The 22,481-nt window shown below is 36.6% G+C and overlaps 3 protein-coding genes and 1 pseudogene across 3 annotated transcripts; 1 reads left to right on the top strand and 3 right to left on the bottom strand.

Annotated features, from left to right (window-relative positions):
- Positions 1 to 858: 858 nt before the first annotated feature.
- LOC120130858 lies at positions 859 to 3,518 on the bottom strand (annotated as a pseudogene).
- LOC120130856 lies at positions 2,794 to 7,348 on the bottom strand. The gene is made up of 14 exons (XM_039148010.1): positions 7,218 to 7,348; positions 7,018 to 7,108; positions 6,815 to 6,928; positions 6,523 to 6,620; positions 6,339 to 6,422; positions 6,089 to 6,225; positions 5,874 to 5,946; positions 5,736 to 5,781; positions 5,517 to 5,626; positions 5,109 to 5,216; positions 4,975 to 5,025; positions 4,337 to 4,398; positions 3,681 to 3,993; positions 2,794 to 3,483 (listed from the first exon to the last, which is right to left on the bottom strand). Exons 1-14 carry the CDS (start codon positions 7,281 to 7,283, stop codon positions 2,950 to 2,952), a joined length of 1,887 nt encoding a protein of 628 aa, XP_039003941.1. The 5' UTR covers positions 7,284 to 7,348; the 3' UTR covers positions 2,794 to 2,949.
- Positions 7,349 to 9,649: 2,301 nt separating this feature from the next.
- On the top strand, positions 9,650 to 18,595 carry LOC120130628 (catalase isozyme 2-like). The gene is made up of 13 exons (XM_039147832.1): positions 9,650 to 9,724; positions 10,611 to 10,724; positions 11,219 to 11,415; positions 13,097 to 13,195; positions 14,634 to 14,697; positions 15,059 to 15,269; positions 16,064 to 16,341; positions 16,671 to 17,363; positions 17,709 to 17,813; positions 17,940 to 18,029; positions 18,118 to 18,182; positions 18,277 to 18,370; positions 18,469 to 18,595. Exons 1-13 carry the CDS (start codon positions 9,650 to 9,652, stop codon positions 18,529 to 18,531), a joined length of 2,148 nt encoding a protein of 715 aa, XP_039003763.1. The 3' UTR covers positions 18,532 to 18,595.
- Positions 18,596 to 18,675: 80 nt separating this feature from the next.
- On the bottom strand, positions 18,676 to 22,468 carry LOC120130857 (rab escort protein 1-like). The gene is made up of 9 exons (XM_039148011.1): positions 21,752 to 22,468; positions 21,515 to 21,637; positions 21,281 to 21,380; positions 20,673 to 20,711; positions 20,303 to 20,555; positions 20,151 to 20,226; positions 19,553 to 19,775; positions 19,236 to 19,316; positions 18,676 to 19,146 (listed from the first exon to the last, which is right to left on the bottom strand). Exons 1-9 carry the CDS (start codon positions 22,438 to 22,440, stop codon positions 19,048 to 19,050), a joined length of 1,683 nt encoding a protein of 560 aa, XP_039003942.1. The 5' UTR covers positions 22,441 to 22,468; the 3' UTR covers positions 18,676 to 19,047.
- Positions 22,469 to 22,481: the final 13 nt, after the last annotated feature.

The following is a 22,481-nucleotide window of genomic DNA, read 5'->3' as shown; positions in this document are numbered from 1 at the left end:
CTTTCAGAATGTGAATTTATCGGCTAATTTACAAAAATTAAACAAATTTCTAAAGGAAAACAAAGTTACTATTCAAGTACTTTGAAGAATTTACTAATTAATGTGAAATTTGGTCTCCGGCTAGACATAGACTATTGATTTTTCTTTGTTTTCCATGTTGATGGTCAAGATCCCAAACGATAGTTAGACCTTCTCTGCTGAAACTCTCACAGTCAAGATCTAAATTCTCTAAAAATGAAGTCTTGACACCCAAGAAACTTCTGTGTGCTTGTTGTTTTTACTTTGTTCTTGTTTCTCTTACATTGTTCTGGTTTATTGTTCTCAACGTAAAGCGTCAAGTTTGCATGGGAGCTAAGATAGTCATTTTCATGGAAATTTTGACCTTGGGGTCAGGCTTAGTTAAGTTCATAAAAGGTTATTTCATTTAGATTACTGAAGAACATCCTACTACTTTGTGGCATCATTTATATCTGTGCAACCAAAGATGCTCAAGAGCAACAACCCTATGGCACCTCTATCAATGTTCCGCTAAGACTAACCTTCTCAAGATTTTCATTTTCATAAATATAGAAATTCTTCAGTTGAATGAGAACAAAACATAACATGCTGCAGATGCAATCCAAGTTATACTTACCACTGATTACGTGTTGAATCTCACCAAAATTTCCTCTGAGATTGCTCCTATTTGCATATGAACTTGAATGATGCGGTGCAATTGATTATGGAATACATAAACATCAAAATTCAAGCGATTTATTATACTTAATAAATTTGGTGCACCTAAGAATCTGAATGTGACATTGAACAAGCAAATCATGTCCACAATCTATTACAAAAATCTTGCTAAAATTCCCCTGCTTGGGAACTTTAAGCGTTTTCCCAGACAAGACACATGATAGCTTGCAATTTATCATCAATAGTACTTAAGTCCTACCGAAATCGAACCAAAGCAAAAACATAAAATGTGTGCACAAACATAAGAGAACGATAGCAGTTATATACAAAGAGTCATGAATCAAGTATGCTTTGCCTGGAAATCCTTCATGAAAAGAAACCAGCTTCTCAACTCCAGCCAAAGACATAGCATTGTAAATGGAAGCTCGCATACCTCCTACCGATCTATGCCCCTTGAGCTGCACCATCTTCTCCTTCTCAGCTTCCTTCAAAAACTCGCCCTCCAACTCGGACTTCTCCAAAGTGAACGGAACATTCATCAGAGACCTCACAGATTTCTCGACAGGGCACCTGTAGAACCCCTTGCTTTCATCAATGGCATTGTACAAAACGCCGGCTTTCCTTTCATTCTTCTTCTCAACCTCCTTCAGTCCTCCCTGCTCCAAAAGATCTTCAAACACCAGCCCACACATATAGATCCCGAAACAGGGAGGGTGTGTTATACAAAGAGTTGTTGTCGGCGTGGATCTTGTAATCAAGCATCACAGGGGTAATCTCTTGTGCATTTCCTATAAGATATTTCCTCACGATCACGATGCAAACACCTGATGGCCCCACATTCTTCTGCGCACCGGCATAAATCAACCCAAACTTGGTTACATCAAAGGGTTTGGAACAGAAATTTGAAGACATATCAGCTACGAGAACCCCATTTGGATTGCCGGGAACCGGATAATTCTTGAACTCAACCCCATAAATAGTCTCATTGGCGCATAAATGCAAATACTTGGCATTCGGGCTTAGTTCCAAACCATCAAACGAGGGAACCCTCACGTAATTCTCCGATTTCCCATTCCAAACGACTTTGGGCTTGCAGTATTTCTTAGCTTCTTTGAAAGCCTTGTCTCCCCACGAACCAGTAACAAGATAATCAACGGCGTCATCAGGCTGACAGAGATTCAAAGGAACAGAAGCGAACTGGGTGGTCGCCCCACCTTGGAGGAACAAAACGGCGTAGTCTTCGGGGATGTTGAGAAGCGCACGTAGATCGGCCTCGGCTTTCTCGATAATGGAACGGAAATCCTTCCCGCGGTGGCTCATTTCCATGACGCTCATGCCAGATCCGCGCCAGTTGTAAAGCTCGGCTTGGGCCTTGAGGAGGACGTTCTCGGGCAAGGTGGCGGGACCAGCGGCGAAGTTAAAGATCCGATCTTGAGAATGGGATCGGAGTGAAGGGCGACCTTGAATGGTGGATGAACAAGAGATGGAGAAGGGCTTGGACGAGGTTCCATAATGGAAGGTGGTTTTGGGTTTGAGAAAGGCATGGCTTTGATGGGTCTTTTGGAGGAGAGGGGTGTGTGGGTTAGTTAAGGGTGTTGCCGCCATGGATGTAGATTTTCTCAGAGGAGGCTAACATGCTTGAGGGGGTGAGGAGGTTGGTGGCAAAGATCTGAAAGCAAATGGGAAGTATTTATAGAGCTTGCATTTTTTCTATTGGCTTTGGCTGCTTCACCTCTACGAGAAAACGATCCGATGATACTGCGGCTGTTGCCAACTTGAAGTTGGTGAGAAGTGGACCGACACAACGGTGTCGTTTTCGAGTTACTTGAGTTCAGATTTGTTTTGGGGTTGTTTCTCCCCCCAACCCACTTTTTTTGGTCGTATTAATGGATTTCCAATGCGTGGGACGCAAGAAATTATATTATACCTAATATTACAAAGAGGATGTTTTTATTGACAAACTTTCAAAAAGATATATTTCTATTGAAAATAATAATAAATTTTATTATTTTTCTAAACAAGTATTAGTATATGTTAAACTTTAAAGAGCAAAAATTAAACTTGAACTCTTTATCTAATTTCAAATACTTTACAAAGCTCATAAAGATATTGCGGCATTTTAAGACTTGTGCTTGCTCTCTTCTCATGTTCCTTTTCTTCTTCCCTTTTCCCCTTTGCTACATCTGGAGGAATCTGGTGTTTCAGCATTTAAATCATTAATTAGTTGGTGGTTTTGCTATTCGACTCCTTTTTACCACTGCCCGACCCCGTAAATCACCTGCTTTCTTCTCCGATATGTTTCCTTGGATTGAGTTTACCTTGGAATTTGAAATTTTGCTCGTCTTCTTTAACTTCTGTTGCTTCTTGGCCATGCAGCTCATCTTTCGCGACCACTTTCCGGTTCTTTTTAGAATATGAATTAGAAGGATTCTGGTTTGTCTCAGCCAGTTTTTGCTTCTTCGGCATCCTTCCCTTGCCATCGGAATTAGATAAGGATGGGGCACGTCTTTTATCCTTCTTCATTGGAGATTGATTATTGGTCAAAATTTCACCACTTAACTTAGGTTGTAGGCCGTCTTTCTCGTCAGTGATTATCTCTGCTGCATCTGCACAGGGACCAGCCTTCATTGTTTCTAAAATAATTTTGCCAAGCGCATATCTTGTCTCGCAGGGATCCCCTTTCCCAAGCAGGTAATAGTTAATCTCAGGACTTTTTCTCCTTCTTCCTTTTGAAAAAAATCTAATATCTTCTACTATCCGGTCAAAAAGTTTAGCAGTGTTCTTTGCAGTACTCTTTGGTATAAACACCTGGAAAAATAAAAACATGTTTACTAAAAGAAGATACTTATACGATAAGTTTGTGTACCAGAACAATGCGAGAAAACAAAACCATAACCAAATCATTTCTGATGGCAGGTTAATTTATCTTCAACATGGAAAACGTAAACACGTCTCGTTGACAAGAAAACTAAAACTTCAATGGAGTGGATGTCAAAGGCACTTACCAAACCAGAGCATGGAGAAAACGGATATCTTGACATTGATTCAAGCAGATTACTAGTCTTTGTTAATGTCCATACAGAATCTTGCACTAAAGATGCAAACTGGGCAACTTCTTTGGCAAGATCTTCATCTGATTTAGATTCTGAAAATCCTGAGATTTCAGGAACAAATTTAACTTCTGATATACCGAGTTCTCTTGCAAATTCAACGCCTGACTTCCAATTTCCATGATATAGAACAGAAGCAAAGGTCCAGACAACAAGAGCATCTTGAGGGTTGTTTACCAATGCCAGGTGAAACATCAACAATCCAACCCTGTTCTATGCAGAAAAGAAATGATTAGGGACATCTCAGATACTGAAATACATGATAACAAGAAAATCCACTTTACCAACCACCAATTCCTTGAATTTACATATTATGATAATTCCTCTTAATATGAACCATCATATGCAAAGCAAAAATATTTCCAAGCATATATGCTCATTCATCTTGGCGATAATATTTCCAACCCAATTTCCACTTTCCAGTAAACTAAAAGGAAGTCTAACCACTCTTTAATAGCCAAGAGTTTATTGATAATGATAATGATAACGATAAAGAAGAAGTCTTACGATATTCTATGCTTGAGAACAAAAAAAAGTGACAAGTAGCTCACCATAGACTGCTATCGGCAGGATGATCACAAGAAACCAACTTATCCAAATTGAAGAATAGTTTCTGCCAAAAACACAAGAAAAAGATTCGGGAAGTCAAACCATCAAGATTAAATTCTAGTGTTTGAAAGACCTTATTAAAGGTCATAGGCATGCAAAGCCAGTGGAAAGTATTTCATTCTTTGGAAGTATCATATTGGCTGGAATAATATTTTGAAATTTTTCTCGAAATTATGTCAAAACTATATCAAATTTTCATGCTGAGCATACTGACCACCTAAGCATAATAAAAGATTATATTTTACAGTTAATAAATTGTTGTCATAACTATATCAAATTGTTGTCATAACTCGAAAAGCATTCAGATTGCTCTTTCTATAAGATAAACCTTAACATTCTAGACAACTATTAATATATACTGGGTGAGAATATCAAGAGAGTGCACTAATATCTCTAAATCACTTTGAATTCCAAATACTTCTAATACAGAGAATTTATATTGTCCCAAAAGTAGGTAAACAGTTCTGACAAAGCCAATTTGATTCGAATAGCAAAACAAAATTTCATAATCCCTTCATGCTAAAAATAAGGACTACTTCATCAGCAATGTTAGAAATACAAAACCTAAAACCAAGCTCACCATCAGCATCATTGAATTCTTGGCAGATCTCTGTAGATTAATGTATGCTGCCTGTGAAGCAAACAAGTCTCAGCTAATCTCTACATAGACAATAAGTAAAATTATGAACAATCATAAGCTAAAAATGTGTGAACCTGAAATGGAAGTAAAATGTTCAGGAGGTTAAATCTCCCGAGCAAGCAGATGGATGGCACAGCAGCTCCATATGACAGCATGTAGTTCATTTCCATCACTAATCTGCCCTGGATAAATGAAGAACATTATGATGATAAAAGGTAGGTAAATATTGATAAAATCGCCTTAATTTTACACCAAAAAAGATAAGGATCCAAAGGCAAAGGGCTGTAAATTAGCCACAGTATGGTTGGTTCTTTGGGCCTAGTTGAGGCTTACCAAGAACAAATCTGAACAGTACCAGAAAGGGAGGCAAGGAAAGAATCACAGTCACAGACGGGGAGAGAGAGACAGCTAGAGCAAGTGAGAAAAGGGAAAGAGAAAATATCAAGGCAGTAGAAAGTTCTCAACTTATAATTATGAACTACCTTATCTAATCCCTCAATGGAGGCCGAAAGATCGTGCATTGCTCTCTCAGTATCCTCTGAAATTGACAAGTGCAGACGAGATGCAATTCTTAAGCCCCGGAGAATTCTTGCTAGGTCAAAAAAATTGCAGTAAATTTCCATTAATGTCTCATAACGTAGCAGTTCATCCATCCAAAAAACATATAAGATTCTGCACTCAATAAAGTTAAAATCACCTACCACAGTCCTCTTGAAACGACACATGGGCAGGGATTAACGTCCGTAGCTGAGTCAACACACCAAATAAAAGAGTCAGAGGGTAAACATTAGTGGAGGTTATGAAACACAAAATTGTTATTGGCAGAGGTGAAGAACCACCTTTAACAACTTCAGGTCTGACATTCCATCGTTGTAATCGTAGATGTTACACGTAAAAGGGTCAAAAAATAAGCTGCACCCAGAATTCAATCAGAATCATTATCAACCAGATGGCATCAAACTCATGGGGAAGATGAGAAAGTGAGGTCTTAACAAGCTAATATATGGACTACAATAGCTCTTTCCATGGAATAAACATACAAGAGAACCAATACCTGTTAATAGTGAAGTCCCGAACCCTGCTGTTTCTCCAGCGGATTAAGTCTTTTTTATCGCATCTTTTTGGGATTAAAGATGGTAAGGATTTTTCTTTTCCTTTATTATGTTTTGCAACTGTCTCAAAGCTTGATACCTATTAGAACATACAAAATCAATATTACATATTAAGAAACTTCTCCCTACCAAGGCCATTCTATTCCAGAAGTAACACAAGAAGCTACCATAGTAATAAATCAAGAAATTGACCTCAACTATAGAACCTTTTACATGCACCATGCATATTGGAAATCTTCGTCCAACAATCACAGCTCGACGAAATTTCTTTCTTATCTGTAGTACGATATTACAAATGGAAACAGAAAACTTTTATAATCAACCCGCATTCCCCTGTAAATTCTAAAGAAGAATACCAAGAAGATTGTGACCAAACCTGCTCAAGATTTGCAGTGGTTATCACATCAAAATCTTTAGGTATTCTATTTAGTAGTAAATCTCTAACACAGCCGCCAACTAAATAAGCCTCAAAACCTGAAATATGTAAGGAAAATATAACTATTAGCATTGCTTTCGACTAAAAAAATGTAACCAAATGAGTAAACTAGCGAAGCAAAATAAACTTGACGAGACCTTGGCAATTTTCAGCTTAAAGACCCTAAATTGACGAGACCTTGGCAATGTGAAGCAATTAATAAAAACAAATGGGTAACATGAAAGATGATTACCTCCTTTATGAAGAGTATCTAATACAATCCATGGTGGATGCGAAATCATAGAGGAAGATATCCCCACCTTGCTTGCTTGGATTTTCTTCCATTTTGACGTGTCAACTACATCAACTTTTAATAAGAATCGGGGGTTTCAATTCCCAGATAATGATTGAAAAAGAAATGCTGAACGGAAGGTTAAATTAGGCATAGTGTGATACTTGATGGAAGAGTGGGATTAGCCGCTGGAGCCATTTTAGAATATAATTCAGCTTGCAAACTTCTTTCGCCTAGCGTGGTGTGGTTGCACCTCTTAGCCGGAAAAAAAAAAGCTAGTAAGAGTTGGTTATATGTTGAAAAGATATTCGACGAATTGCCACAACCAAAACCAAAGACAGGCAAAAGAAAAACATGGAGAGACCTGAAAGCGAGTCAAGGATTTGAGAGAAGTGGAGAAGGACTTTTTGGCTCTCATAAACATAGACATGGGTATCTAAGTTAGGCCGTATTATGTCTGAGTGTCGTTGCCAGTATGCTCCCTGGTGCCCGGCCGGCTGTTTAAATCTTGAAGAACCCAATCAAGGGGAAAGGGTTGTCATCTTTCGAGTTTCGAGTGAGCTGCCATTTTTGTTTAGTACTTATTTAGATTTGGGAGGCGTCTTTGGGCTGAAATCCCTATGGACTCCGCTTGTTGGAGGTCCTCAATAGATTAATTTAAGGTTTTTTCCCAATACCTCAAATAATGGGTTAATTATTTAGGGTATTGGGTCAACATGAACTTTATTTTAGAAATTACGATATTCTCTACAATAAATATGAATTCGTCACCTTGAGGTGATAAGTTCCTGAAAATATTATTTTTAAAGTGTTCCCAACCATTATTTTATTATCATTAAAATGATTCGACACCTCGACGTGACGAGTTTTTAAAAAAATTTAAATTAAAAAAATAAAATAAAAAGTATAAATTATAAAATAAAAATAAATTTATTTATATTTTAAAAAATACAAAGTAATTAAATAATTGAAAAAATAAATATTTACAAAGAAATTTTATTTATATTTCTTAAGTTCTTGACGATGTCGCGGAGTTGTCGAATGATAATGTCGCGGTGCTCATCGAGCACGTTGGGGTCGTAGGCTTTCATCGCCTTCGTCGTCTTACCAAGGTGTATTTAACACACTTTGCGATCCACTTTCGAAATGTGGTGATTGATTTATGACATTTGAAGTCATCATTGTCGTAACTGCTTCGACTTGACTTCTACTTTGTTGATCATATAGGATGTGGTCCCACTCACCTGCAACTACATATTTTGTCGAAGATGCTTGAGTGTACTGTAATGCATCACATGAACCTCTAACCCAATTTGATCGAGTCTCGGATGAAGTATGAAATGGAGGATAGAAACTGAAACTAGCCTGAGATGTGTAATAGTACTCTTCAGTTGCAGATGCTGAAGCAGAAGAAGAATACGACGATGCTTTCATCTTGGACTTGGACTTGGCATATATGGCATAATGATGTTCTTATTCTCCCATCTCTTCTGGCGTCATGAGATATAGTTTCCCATTTGCTTCATAATTTTGAAGATAGGGAGAATAGTCAAAATCTAGGTCAATCAGTGTAATGTCGAGATACGAGGGGAGCGTTTGTTCACCGCTGATTCCACGCATCGACGTATATAGTGTGTTTCATTGGCTAATTTTCAGTATGTTTCTCATGCGTATCAATTCTATAGAGCTCATCTATATCAACCATCTGCGTAGGAATTGACTGATGCGAAGCAAACTGTTGCATCACTTTATCAACAGTGTGCCAGTCAACAATCGCATAATGCAATAACAGCATCACAACACACCATAAGTAGGACCCCTCAAAAATCCCATTAGCAATAACTGGTTGATCTTCTCGTTAACATACAGAAGCTAAGAGAACTATAAATATTAAATAGCAAAATTAATATATATAAAGTTAAAAAAATTCAAAAAGTAAAAAATAAAAAAAATCGTATGTCATATTGCATATCGACCACCGATGTCGATCCTCATCCGTATATCTCGTGCAATGGCACCGTCAACTTCGTCTCGGATATTTTATGATGCCATCTAAAATTTTTAAAAATAAAAAATATTATAAACAAATAAAAAATAATTAAATTTATGAAATTCAGAAAAATCATAAAAAAATAATTATCTTGCAGTCAGAGTAAACGCGAAAGTGGCTGTTGTAATTGGCATCATAAATGGGAATCGATACCAAGCCCACGATTGTAGCAGTATAAGACAGCCGATGACATCGATTTTTAACCTGACTGGACAATTGCAACCTTGCAAAGCTCTCGGTACAGAAAGGCAGAAATCGCTGAGCCCCAACTGGTATTACGACACACAGCGAAGTCTTTCAAATATCACAGATATTGAGTGTGCACTAAATTACCGGATTTATCTGGTAATAATACCCCTCCGATTAGTTGGAAAAGATGCTCGATACGCGAAAATAACCTCCTCCTTAGTAGACTCGTTCGTCACTTGGAATTTCGATTCCAACCATGTTATTCGTACCCAAAAGCCGACGTCGGATTGTGGTCATTTTCGCAAAACTTGGTACACTAACGATGTGAGGTCGTACATGTTTTATGTAACATCATAAAAATCAAGTAGTGACTAAATTATAAGATTTTGGAACTTTGGGTCTAATTTCAAAATATTCAAAAATTTTAAGGATTTATTTAGAAACTAATTGAGTACGATTGATTAGTAAATAATGGATGTTGGAGGGGTATTATTGTCATTTAGCAAGTAAATAAATTAAAAATTCATGCATGGGGGGTTATTTATCCATGTGGAGTTATGGAAAAGGAAAAATCAGACATTTCTAGACTTTCTTCATCTTTCCACTCTTCTTCCCTTGAGCTCCATAGCAAGGTAAGAATTTTTCTAATGGGAATTATACGAGCTGTAGTGACAGCATATGTGCACAACCTCTATGTACTCACATATCTTTAGTTCTCACATGTGTACATGGGCTAATAAAGAGATAATATAAATAAACTTGGTATAATAATATGTTTGTTCCTTGTGAGGTGATATGTGTGATATATGATGTGTATAAATGATGAGTATATGATTATATGATAAAAGAAATTAAAGATAATGCTAAGAATGAAGATGATGATATATGTACGAATGTGTATTTTTTTTATATGAAAGGATATATGCTTTTGTATGATATGATAAGTATAATTGTATTTGGATAGTTAGATTGCAAGTTCATATTTATAGGAAATGCATTGTTATATTTTTATACCTCACTAAGTCTATGACTTAGCGTGTGAGTGTTTCACACGCAGGGTCCGAGAAGTTATAAAGAGAAGATAGATAGTGGAGATAACGTACTTCAGCAATGATCAGATTAGAAGAATTAACAGTATGTTTCTCGATTGTATTATATAGAGTTGGAATATATTTAAAGAACTAAATTGTATAAGCTCTAAACAGTTTTTGTAAACTTTGTGAATTTATTTATGTAAATTATTTCGTATGTTTAATTTAAATATGAAATTTCCTCTATTTTATATAAGAAAAATGATTTGAAAAGTCAATGTGACACCTCGTACTCGTATACATATTAGATACGAGTGTTGGGTGTTACATTTAATGCTATCAGAGCTAAGGTTTAGTCGATTCTAGGCTTAAACCGAAGTCAAAAGTGTTTTAAAAATGTATACATTCCAATAAAAAATGAAAGTTTTTGATTTGATAAAGTCATGAGTATGTTTTCTTCTAATAGAGCTATATGGTCATGTCTTAGATGTCTGATCGTGAGAGTTCCCGAAGTGATAGGAGAAGTGATAGACCAGAAGGTAGTAGCAATTCACCTGCCCTGGTCAGGCATGGTGAAGAACGAACACCTCCAGTAGTATCAGTACGAGATCAAGGAATATAGCTAAGGAATTGAAAGGTTTAGGAGCATCCGAGTTCAAGGGTGAAGCTGAGGAAGATCTTGTTGTTGCAAATCTTTGGTTGAATGATGTTAAGATAATGTTAGATGGACTCCATTGCCCTGAAGTGGAGAAATTAGATGGAATAATTTCGTTGTTACGTGGACAAACTAGAGTATGGTGGACAAATGTCTCCATGAGATTGAGAAGCGATTACGTGACATAGTCATTCTTCTTAGAAAAATTCAAGTACAAGTACATTGATGATCAGTTTATTAGGCAAATGAAGCAAGAATTTCTGAACTTGAAATAAGGAGATTATATGGTGTATGAATATGAATGTGAATTTAATAAGTTAAGTCGTTTCGCTGCTGAACTCATTCCTACTGAAAAGGATGTTTGTGATTAGTTTGTGGAGGGCTTGCGCCCTAGACTAAAAGAGTTATTGTTAGTTTTAAATTTGTCATCATTTTAATAGGTGGTTAATCGAGCTAAAGCTTTAGAGAGAGCTCAGAACGAGAGGTTTAAAGAGCAGAAAGTTCAGAAGTCTAAGAGAGTTGGTACTTCATTGAGTTCATCGCCATCAAAGAAAAGTAGAGATTTAAATTCTCTAACTCAGGATATGTTTGAATCAGCTGCATCTTTTGCTAAAAGATCAAATATAAGTCAATCAAGGTAATGTTCACATTGTGGAAAGAATCATACAAAAGTATGTAGAGTAATTTCATGAGCCTGTTTTAAATGTGGCAATATGAGACATTTTATTCTAGATTTTCCGTTATTGAATGTGGAAACTGTACAGAGAGAACAATCTGTTACGGTATCTCAAAGAAGTAAGGGTGGAGGTCGGGGAAGAAATCAGACTGAGTTATCTACTCAACATGATATGCCTACAACTGCTCGGGTTTATAATTTAGAGACAGATGAAAATTTCAAGGATCTAGAGATTATTGCAGGTAAATTTCAATAATGTGGTAAAGTAGTTTTGGTTTAATAGATTTGAGATCAATATAGTTGTATGCTAGTGGCAATAAGAGGGAGAATTAAAAGATTTGATTCGAAACAATAGGTAATGAACTGTTAGAGATTAATTAGTAAAGCATGGTTTTCAAGTGAATAAGTTATATTGAATTTGTATATAATATGAGAATAAGGTTAGTAACAAGAGTAATCTAAGATGTGTTAAGTATTATATAAAAGATTGCTCCATCTCGTGGTGAATTGCAAATTTGAGGACAAATTTTCTTAAAAGGATGGGAGATTTGTAATATCCTAAAAACAAAATAGTGACTAAATTGTAATATTTTGGAACTTTGGGTCTAATTTCAAAATATTTGAAAAGTTTAAGGATTTATTTGGAAATTAATTGAGTAAGATTGATTAGTAAATAATGGATGTTGGAGGGGCATTATTGTCATTTAGCAAGTAAATAAATTAAAAATTCATGCACACGTGGAGTTAAGGAAAAGGAAAAATCAGACATTTCTAGACTCTCTTCATCTTTCCACTTTTTTTCCCATGAGCTCCATAGCAAGGTAAGAATTTTTCTAATGGATTATTCTTTATACTTTAGTGATGTTTTTGATCCTTGAGGTGTTAAGAAAGATTAAAGAAAGCTTAAGATGGTCTAAAACTAAAAGATGGATAAGTTATGAGTGAATTAGTAAATGGGGTTTTAAGTGAATTTGTGGAAAAGAAGGAGTTAAGGAATTTAGAAGATAAATTTGACTTGTCAATAGTTGAATTGAGAAATATGAAGTGATAGAATTGAAATTAGAACATGTTGGAAATTTGGTATGATTATTGATTTCTATGTAGAGGATGAGATTTGAGGATAAGGATGTGTTGAATGAATAGAAATTGGTTTAAGTATGTGTACTTGAGTTAAGAACAGGAAAGGGATTAAGACATCAGATGTTTGAGCTGATAAAAGTGAATTTTCGGGTTTAATAGTGAAATATGGGCTTTGAGTATCGGTACTGCTTCATCCAGTATCGATACTTCAAGAGTAAAATAGCGATATTGGGTATAGGGGTATCGACACTAGTTGAACATTATCGATACCATAAGTCTAAATATGACAAAGGCATTCATGAGTATCGATACCTGGAAGGTAGTATCAATACCAAGGGTACCGATACCATAAGGATAGTATCGGTACCATTTTTGAAACAAGAACTTCGAATGCAAAATGAGTATCGATACCCGGATTGGTATCGATATTACATCTAGGGAAGAATCGGTACCATACCTTGGGTACCGATACTACTTCAAATGAAAAAATGAAATTAAACCTTTCTTCTACCTTAAAAAATTAAGGATTAAATTATAATACTTGAAATGTATGATTTTGTAGATATCGAGCACAAGAAAGTTGCGGAATGACCAAAAAGTTAGAATCAATCAAGAAAGGGAAATCAAGTCATAGAAGTAATCGATATCAAGTGAGGCTAAGGTGAGTGCATACTAGTGATGTATGATGTTAAATGGAAATATGACTTGCGATGAGTCTATTTCCTATAGTAGTATGTATGAATTCATGAACATGAGCATATGTTTGATATGAATATATGTGCTATATGAGATTATATATGTTACATGATTGCATGAATACATGTTAATGTGTTGAATATATGTGATATGATATGATATATATATATATATATATATATATATATATATATATATATATATATATATATATATATATATATATATATATATATATATATATATGACAATAGGGACATAAGGAATTGTATGAACATGTGATCATATATGTTACATGATATATCTGAACATAAGAGAACAAAGTATAAACTATATGATATAAATGATTTCATAAGAAAGTTAAATAAGCTATGAAATCATACGAAAATGTTATATGATCTATGTGATAAGAAGCTATGAGTTTATGTGATATGAATATGTGAATATGTGAAATGATAAAAGATAATGCCCATGTTATGTGTCCTGAGAACTAGAGGTATAGTTGGCATGCCAAGAGTCGAGGGTTCTACGTGGTCCTTCGGGACACATATGTAATCCTTTCGAACATATATGAGGTACTTCGGTACACTTATTTGGTCAATTGGAATATGTATATGGTTCTTAAGGAGTGGTCATTCGGGACAAATTTTAAGTGCCCCTAGTGGGAATTATACGAGGTGTGGTGACAACATATGTACACAACCTCTATGTACTCACATATCTTTAGTTCTCACATTTTTACATGGGCTAATAAAGAGATAATATAAATAAACCTGATATAATAATATATTTGTTCCTTGTGAGGTGATATGTGTGACATTTGATGTGTATAAATGATGAGTATAGGATTATATGATAAAAGGAATTAAAGATAATGCTAAGAATGAAGATGATGATATATGTACGAGTGTGTATTTGTTATATGAAATGATATATGCTTTTGTATGATATGATAAGTATAATTGTATTTGGATAGTTAGATTGCAAGTTCATATTTATAGGAAATGCATTGTTATATTTTTATGTCTCACTAAGTCTATAACTTGGCGTATGAGTGTTTCACACGTAGGGTCCGAGAAGTTATAAAGAGAAGATAGACAGTGGAGACAACGTACTTCAGCAAAGATCAGATTAGAAGAATTAACAGTATGTTTCTCGGTTGTATTATATAGAGTTGGCATGTATTTAAAGAACTAAATTGTATAAGCTTTGAACAGTTTTTGTAAACTTTGTGAATTTATTTATGTAAATTATTTCGTATGTTTAATTTAAATCTGAAATTTCCTCTATTTTATATAAGAAAAATGATTTGAAAAGTCAATGTGACACATCAGACTCATATACGGGTCGGATACGGGTTGGGGGAGTTACATTCTGACTCACCAAGGGGGCTCCATTCACAGGAACACCAAGTTGGTAAACGACTTCTTCCAAAGTAATCGTCGCTTCACCACTGGGAAATGGAACGTGTGTGTCTCGAGCTGCCAACGTTCGACCAGAGCCTCAATCAATGCCAGGTACAGTTTGAAGACACGCACAAATATGGCCGAAAATAAACCGGATTGCTGTAGATATATCACAGTCTGCTGATGCAGGGCTCTTCATGTCATCCCGTGCTTACGAATATTCCATTCATCATTCGATCGACATACGATTGATTAAACATGGACGTTATCCAGGTGCAACATATATTCTCGGGTTGCTATTTTTTTGAGATTTTGACAGAAGATATATTTTTTTATAAGTTTTTCGGATTTAGGGTTTGGTGAGAAACCAAAACCTCAAACCCCTATTTATAACCTTACATCCAACTGTTATAAACGACTAGTTGAGAAAATTACTCGGCCGAAATTGTCACCTTGAGGTGAAGTTCCATTTTTCTTTCTTTTGGGTGGGAATTATATCTAACAAAACTACATCTTCTTCTTTTTATTTTATACAGCATCGTCCCTCAAGTGCCTTCAATTCCCCATTCTGGACCACCAATTCTGGGGCTCCGGTTTGGAACAACAACACATCACTCACCGTCGGAGCAAGAGGTAACTAATCCGATACTTGGTGTTTTGTGTGTGCCTATTACATGCTTGTTCATTTGTACACCATGTTCAACTACAAAAATTGAAGCTTTGGGTCGATTATTAGCAAAACATAGGAGAAGGCCCGGGGCAAAATAAAAAAATAGGCTTCTAATTTTAAAAAAATTATAAAAAAATATATAGTATAAAATTAATATTAATTTTTTATTAAAATAAATAAATAGTAATTAATTATCATCTAAAAAATGTCAACACTCGCTTGAATATTTTTACAGCAGTTCAATTAAGAATACGCTTGAATATTAAATTTCGCGACAGTGATAGGAAATCTCAACACTCGCTTGAATATTTTTACAGCAGTTCAATTAATAAAAAACCATTTATTGCAAGTAAGGACTATATTATATATATAGGGGCATGGCGTCATATGCTTCAATTCTTAATATTGCTTACTTTCTACACGCTACGCACACATATAAAAGAAAAGAGTTTTTTTCCTTTCTTTCTTTGCAAATAATTTATAATTATAAAATGACATATAATAATGTGTAGAGATAAAAGACATTAAAATGTAGGAGGAAGACCTTGAATTTTGGTCTTGCAATATGGGAAACTGTAATATTAAATATGGGTCCAAACCTATGGACTAAAACACTTGTAAAAACAAACAGCTGTTGTGGATTATTATATGAACTGAATTTATAACCCAAATCGAAGTTGTTGTGGGACTGCCTATACTATTAAATTTCGCGACAGTTATAGGAAATCTCCAACAACGCTCGCTTGAGCCAGCTCAGGTCCGATTCTCCTGGAAGACTATCATTTGGTGGAAAAGCTTGCTAATTTTGATAGGGAACTCATTCCGGAACGTGTTGTCCATGCAAGAGGAGCTAGTGCAAAAGGGTTCTTCGAGGTCACTCACGACATATCGCACCTCACATGTGCTGACTTCCTTCTTGCACCTGGGGTCCAGACTCCACTGATTGTCCGATTTTCCACTGTTATCCATGAACTTGGTAGTCCTGAAACTCTGAGAGACCCTCGAGGTTTTGCTGTGAAATTCTACACTCGGGAGGTAAAGAAATTTTAAAATACGTTCTGCTTACTCAAAGTAATGTCATATTTTCATAAGTTCAAATCATGTAGAGGTGGGATTTATCATTTAGGTATAATTTAGTATTCTCTTAAAAGATTTGGGTTTGAATAATTGCGTCTGTAGACTATATATATATTTATTAACTTGTAATCAGTAAATTAAAAAGAAATATTGTTTGTGCGATTGACAGTACTTATGTCTAAGTACTTGATATAAGAAAGATTTTTGCCATCAAAATTACTTGTAGTCGTAGAAAGTGTTTTATTAATATGTAATGCTAAAGACACTGTTGCTTGATGTTTAACCAGGGTAACTTTGACATGGTGGGAAACAATTTCCCAGTTTTTTTCATCCGTGATGGAATGAAGTTCCCTGACATGGTCCACGCCCTCAAACCAAACCCCAAGTCCCACATTCAAGAAAACTGGAGGATCCAGGACTTCTTCTCCCACCATCCCGAAAGCCTGCACATGTTCACCTTCCTATTCGACGACATAGGCATTCCCCAGGACTACAGGCACATGGATGGCTCTGGTGTTCATACCTACACACTCATCAACAAGGCTGGGAAGTCACACTACGTGAAATTCCACTGGAAACCAAATTGTGGTGTCAAAAACCTGCTGGGGGATGAGGCCGTGAGAGTTGGTGGAGCTAATCACAGTCATGTCACACAAGGTCTCTATGACTCCATTGCAGCTGGAAGCTATCCCGAGTGGAAGCTTTTCATTCAGATAATGGATCCTGCTGATGAGGATAGGTCCGATTTTGATCCATTTGATGTGACCAAGACCTGGCCGGAGGATATCTTCCCCTTGCAGCCGGTGGGTCGAATGGTTTTGAACAAAAACATTGATAACTTCTTTGCTGAGAATGAGCAGTTAGCCTTCTGTCCTTCTATCTTTGTCCCTGGGATTTATTACTCGGATGATCAGTTGCTCCAAACTAGAATCTTCTCCTACTCCGACACTCAGAGGCACCGCCTTGGACCTATCTGCAGCGTCCGGCCAATGCTCCCAAATGTGTTCATCACAATAATCACCATGAAGGTTTTATGAATTTCATGCACAGAGATGAGGAGGCATATATAGAAAGACATGCATGCTGTCATGCTCCTACCATATAAAAACATATAGAAAGCTAAGATGACATGTTAAGTTCATCGATGCATTATGATCCCTGATGAATGGTCATTGATGCATCATGGTTTTGAACAAAAACATTGATAACTTCTTTGCTGAGAACGAGCAGTTAGCCTTCTGTCCTTCTATCTTTGTCCCTGGGATTTATTACTCGGATGATCAGTTGCTCCAAACTAGAATCTTCTCCTACTCCGACACTCAGAGGCACCACCTTGGACCTATCTGCAGCTTCCGGCCAATGCTCCCAAATGTGTTCATCACAATAATCACCATGAAGGTTTTATGAATTTCATGCACAGAGATGAGGAGGCATAAATAGAAAGACATGCATGCTGTCATGCTCCTACCATATAAAAACATATAGAAAGCTAAGATGACATGTTAAGTTCATTGATGCATTATGATCCCTGATGAATGTTTTTTTTCCTCGTTAAGGTGAACTACTTCCCTTCGAGATACGATCCAGTGCGCCATGCTGAGACGTACCCTATTCCTACTGCCGTTTGCAGCTGCAAGAGGGAGAAGGTTTGAGTTTTTTCCTTTCACCTAGCATTTTAAGATAATGTTACCCATAACCGCAATTTAATATTATAATCGTTTTGTATTGTCACAGTGCATGATTGAGGAGAACAACTTTAAGCAGCCTAGGGAAAGATACCGATCCTTTACACCTGACAGGTTTTCTTTTTCATTTTGATAAGAAATGTAAAATTGCTTCATTTCTTTATGCATTCATTTACATTTATAATGTCATTTTGGTTGACTGTCACAGGCAAGAACGTTTTGTTCAACGCTGGATTGATGCATTGTCTGATCCAAGGGTTATACACGAGATTAGCAATATTTGGATCGCATACTGGTCACTGGTGGGACTCTCATCCTTTGATCTTTAATTAATTTATATAAACACCCCAACAGGCTAATTATCCTCGGCTTAATAATAATGATGTAATTGTCTTTGTAGGCTGACAAATCTTTGGGTCAGAAACTGGCTTCTCGCCTCAGTGTGAGACAAAGTTATTGCTGATTGGAGTTGATCAGGGAGCATTTGCAGGAAGTAAACAACTAGTTAAACACTGGATTATATGTGCACAATAGTCAATAAGGTGTATCAATGTGTTGGTGCATTTATGTATTTTTATGGACTCGAGAGAACCTGAGACCATCACCATAAGAAGGAAGCTCCTTGATTGTTAATGGTAATATTGGCAATGGCAACCTTTTTATTTAATTCGAAAAAAATGAAGTGTAGTTTAAGCATTCATGCACTTCATAACTGTCGCTGCAACTCGATTCATACATCAGAACTATAAAAGTAACAAGAGATCTAGCCAAAATATAACTGGTAAAAGATGGGTACAACAAAAGTTTATACAAAGGGAAATTGGACCAACAGTGGCTTTGTTACCGTAAGTGTATCGAACGCCTTTCCTTTTTTCTTCACCATTTCAAATAGATCATTACATAGCAACAAATCTGGGAAAAGGATCCCGATCATTTGATACTTCCTTAAATAGAGAATGGGTACTTCAGTAGCAAATCTTTATGTCTCTGGAGAACCATCACCATCATCATCATCCTCGGGATTCTTTGAGGATGTCTGTGGAAAGAATTCATCCTCAGGGTAAATCTCCTTAAATAACTGTCATTCCACAACCAGCATTACATTCCAAACAGCAATCAGAATGTAGAATGGAATTTTAAATTTCATGAAAACCAGCAATTATGTACCTTATCAGCCGCATCTACAAGATCATCATAGTTCAGTTTACCATCTGGCATGGGAGTTGAACATATAAAATCAACTTGACCCTGAATAAAAACATAGTTCTTTTGAAAAGGGCATTACGACCAACCGTATATTGACATCAACAAAACTTCAAGCCCTAACAACTGTTCAACAAAACTTCAAGCCCTAACAACTGTTAAGCAGACCGAGTAATCCCTCTAAAACCATGTCACAAGTGTTAAACAATTCTGGAAAGAGTGATGATTATTCAGAAAAATAGAAGGTATCGTAAAAGTAAAAGCAACCATAAGAAACATACCAAAGTGAGCTCCTGACTATATAACGCACTCCAAAGTAGAGTAGGTTTTCCTTCTCCAGGATCACTTGTACCTGTAGAACTACTTCCTGCAGTTTCATTTTGAGCTGCAGCATTACTTTCAGAATTTATACGAGGAACTGTAAGAACGGTGGTCATGACTGCATGAATTAATTTCTTCCCTTGATCTTCATCATCACATAATGCTGAGATATACAACACAAACCTGAATAGAACAGGGAGAAAATTTTATATTTTTGCATTAAGAATATAGACTGGAATTACTCCCTTCTAATCTAGGTATGCATAAGATCGAAAACTTTAACCAAGTTAAAAATAATGACAGTGAAGTTTCTCTGTTCACTTCATTGTCAATAAAAACTTAAATTTGAGCTCTTTATGTCTGAAAGATGATATGAATAAATGCTAGGTAGACAGTTCTGACTTCTCACAAAATTGATCAGAAATGGTACATTCAAAAGATAACCACCAGAAAAGCAGCAAAAAAAAAGTAGGCGAAAAGATGACAGCGGATAAAATTCATTGTAAAACAATCAGAGAGAATATAAAACCTATCCTCCTCAGAAACTAACGAACTTACATGCCCGGTGGACAAACAGCCAAATTGCTAGCTATTTGGAGAAGTCTGATGGATGTAACCTGCTCAGGAAACAATGCTAGGGGAAAAAGAAGTCATTGGCTTTTTTATCATAGTTTAATATCTTCAACAAAGGCAAAAGAAACAGATCTTACATCTTGGAGGATATACAACCAAAAAGTTGGACATGTCAGTCTTCAAAGAAGTCCTTGTGAGGCATATTCCCCTCGCTATCTTTCCTCTATCATCCTTCTGACTGAAAAATGGAAGCTTTCCTTGAAGTGGAAGTGGAAGCGGTGGGGATGAGCCTGATGGCAATGTTACCTTAAAGGTTGGATCAATGATAAGTTTCTGGCTGAATATATCCTGACCAGAAGCTAATCTAATACCCATGTAACAACCAGAATCCTGAGAAGTTTTTAAAGGAAAAATATGAAGATCTTCTACCTTAACATCATAACAGAAACAGTCTGCTCAGAATAACAAAATATCTAACATGATGTAGTCTGGCTTATGCTTCCATACCTTGTCTACAAGCAATGCAGTAACTGACATACGCAATACCTATGTCACATTAATTCAAATGGATTAGCATAATCTTACAGCTAAAACATAATAATTTAATGTAAAATCAGGCTGTCTGGTGTTGTGTTGGGCATCTCAAAGATATGAAATGCCTTCAACCAACTCAGAGAGGAAATGAATATAAATAAGGAGAACTATAGCAGACAAACTCTGTTTACATTTCTCCAATTCCAAGTATATTGGGATAAATTGTGCTTGATAGTGGGTATTCTGAAATGATTGGTAACATAAACCACCGTATTCCTATACCATTTTAGATTAAAAAACTATTGTACCTTCCTTCTGGAGTTTTTCTATAGATAGACACTAATTTGCTTAAGGCTTCCGTTAGCATAAAGTAGTAGACAACCAAGTATTTAATATCAAGCAACTGATTCCACTTAATTCACATGAGAGCATTAGATTAAGTAATGCAAACACAAAATCAGGCTAACACGCAATGATACACACACATAAACAATAAAAGAAAACCGACAATGGTAGGAAATTCATCAGTAACTACATTAAAAGTTGTCAAACACAAGAATTCTCTCCTCATAAGAACTTACATAAATGCAGCCTTTGACAGCAGCACGACGGCAAAAAGCCTGGGATAGTTCCCCTTGCCCATAGATAGGATATAACAAAGCTCCAGAAGCATTTTGAAACCTAGAGACAATGCATTAAACGTAAATATAGACGGAATTTGCTATGATAAGTTCCTGTTCAAATTTCAACATGGAATTGAATTTTTTTAGTTGAAGGCTTGACTTGAATAATGGAACTGAAAGAACAGATTTAACCTGCCAATAGATGCATTATACAGAGCCAACTGATCGATCCCATCTTTTGTCTTCAGCAAATCTCTACAAACTCCAGTATCTTCTTGATCATAATCAGCCATTGCTATCGCATAGAGTATAAACCTGCAAAGACAAGGGGGGGGGGGGGAATCAAATGCAGATGAAAATCATGCCAACGAGTTGAAGCAATGAGGCAACTAGAGAAGGGGGGAAAAATTGGAGTTGTGACTAACAGACGATTTAATTTTGGGCGGCAATCCCATTTTATTCAAGAAGTCAACAAACGGACTCTGCAAATCCTCATCGGAAATCTTTACGTCTTGTTCTCCAGCCAAGTGTCCCTTCACCAGCTTGAAGAATCTCATTAACTGATTCTTCTCGGTAAGTCCCAGACTCTTGTCTTTGAATATGGCAGCTCTGGAATCCGGCACACTCGAGAAATTCCCCTTGTTGTCCCCTACGAAAGTGGCGTCAATACTCTTGAACTCCATGTACTGATTGGCTCCCGTATTTAGTATCAATTCAATAGATTTGTCGGCACAAAAGAAAACCCTAGGTCCGGCCACATCGAGGTTGAACTTTCTGGAGTTCTTATCGAGGAGGTCAGGGGAAAACCTGGTGATATCGATAGAGGAGTAGAGAGGACGAGTAGATAAACCCAAGACGGAAAACTCATTACTTTCGTCGGACGATTGTTGGTACGGTGGTGACGGTGAGGTTGAGTGGGTGGAGAGGAATGACGGGAGATCGGCGAGAGGAATAGAGCAGAAGTGGGATCCGTAGAAGGGATTGGGATCAAGGTGGAGGACGGATTTAGAGGCGGTTGAGGCGGCGGCGGCTATGATGGATTCAGGAAGGCCGGTGCCTATGACGATGAGGTCGAAGGTGGTTGGATCGATTGGGGGGTAGGGTGGGATGTCGTCCATGGGGAGCGAAGGTAGAAAAATAGTAAGAAGCAAACTCGGCA

This window comes from Hibiscus syriacus, unplaced genomic scaffold, assembly GCF_006381635.1.
Source record: "Hibiscus syriacus cultivar Baekdansim isolate YM2019G1 unplaced genomic scaffold, ASM638163v2 tig00110548_pilon, whole genome shotgun sequence".
Taxonomy (NCBI): domain Eukaryota; kingdom Viridiplantae; phylum Streptophyta; class Magnoliopsida; order Malvales; family Malvaceae; genus Hibiscus; species Hibiscus syriacus.
This window is presented reverse-complemented; position numbering and strand designations above follow the sequence as displayed.

What these genes read in the sequence shown, in the direction of transcription:
- LOC120130856 (XM_039148010.1), bottom strand. Translation starts at nt 7,283, where the DNA reads ATGTCTATGTTTATGAGAGCCAAAAAGTCCTTCTCCACTTCTCTCAAA. An exon ending in AGATACTCTTCATAAAGGAG is followed by an intron (nt 6,621 to 6,814) that starts GTAATCATCTTT and finishes TACATATTTCAG; the next exon opens with GTTTTGAGGCTTATTTAGTT. An exon ending in TTTCTCCATGCTCTGGTTTG is followed by an intron (nt 3,484 to 3,680) that starts GTAAGTGCCTTT and finishes TTATTTTTCCAG; the next exon opens with GTGTTTATACCAAAGAGTAC.
- LOC120130857 (XM_039148011.1), bottom strand. Translation starts at nt 22,440, where the DNA reads ATGGACGACATCCCACCCTACCCCCCAATCGATCCAACCACCTTCGAC. An exon ending in CTGTCAAAGGCTGCATTTAT is followed by an intron (nt 20,712 to 21,280) that starts GTAAGTTCTTAT and finishes AATGTGACATAG; the next exon opens with GTATTGCGTATGTCAGTTAC. An exon ending in CTGCATTGCTTGTAGACAAG is followed by an intron (nt 20,556 to 20,672) that starts GTATGGAAGCAT and finishes AAAACTTCTCAG; the next exon opens with GATTCTGGTTGTTACATGGG.
- LOC120130628 (XM_039147832.1), top strand. Translation starts at nt 9,650, where the DNA reads ATGGAAAAGGAAAAATCAGACATTTCTAGACTTTCTTCATCTTTCCAC. An exon ending in TCAAATATAAGTCAATCAAG is followed by an intron (nt 11,416 to 13,096) that starts GTAATGTTCACA and finishes ATGATTTTGTAG; the next exon opens with ATATCGAGCACAAGAAAGTT. An exon ending in CGATCCTTTACACCTGACAG is followed by an intron (nt 18,183 to 18,276) that starts GTTTTCTTTTTC and finishes TGACTGTCACAG; the next exon opens with GCAAGAACGTTTTGTTCAAC.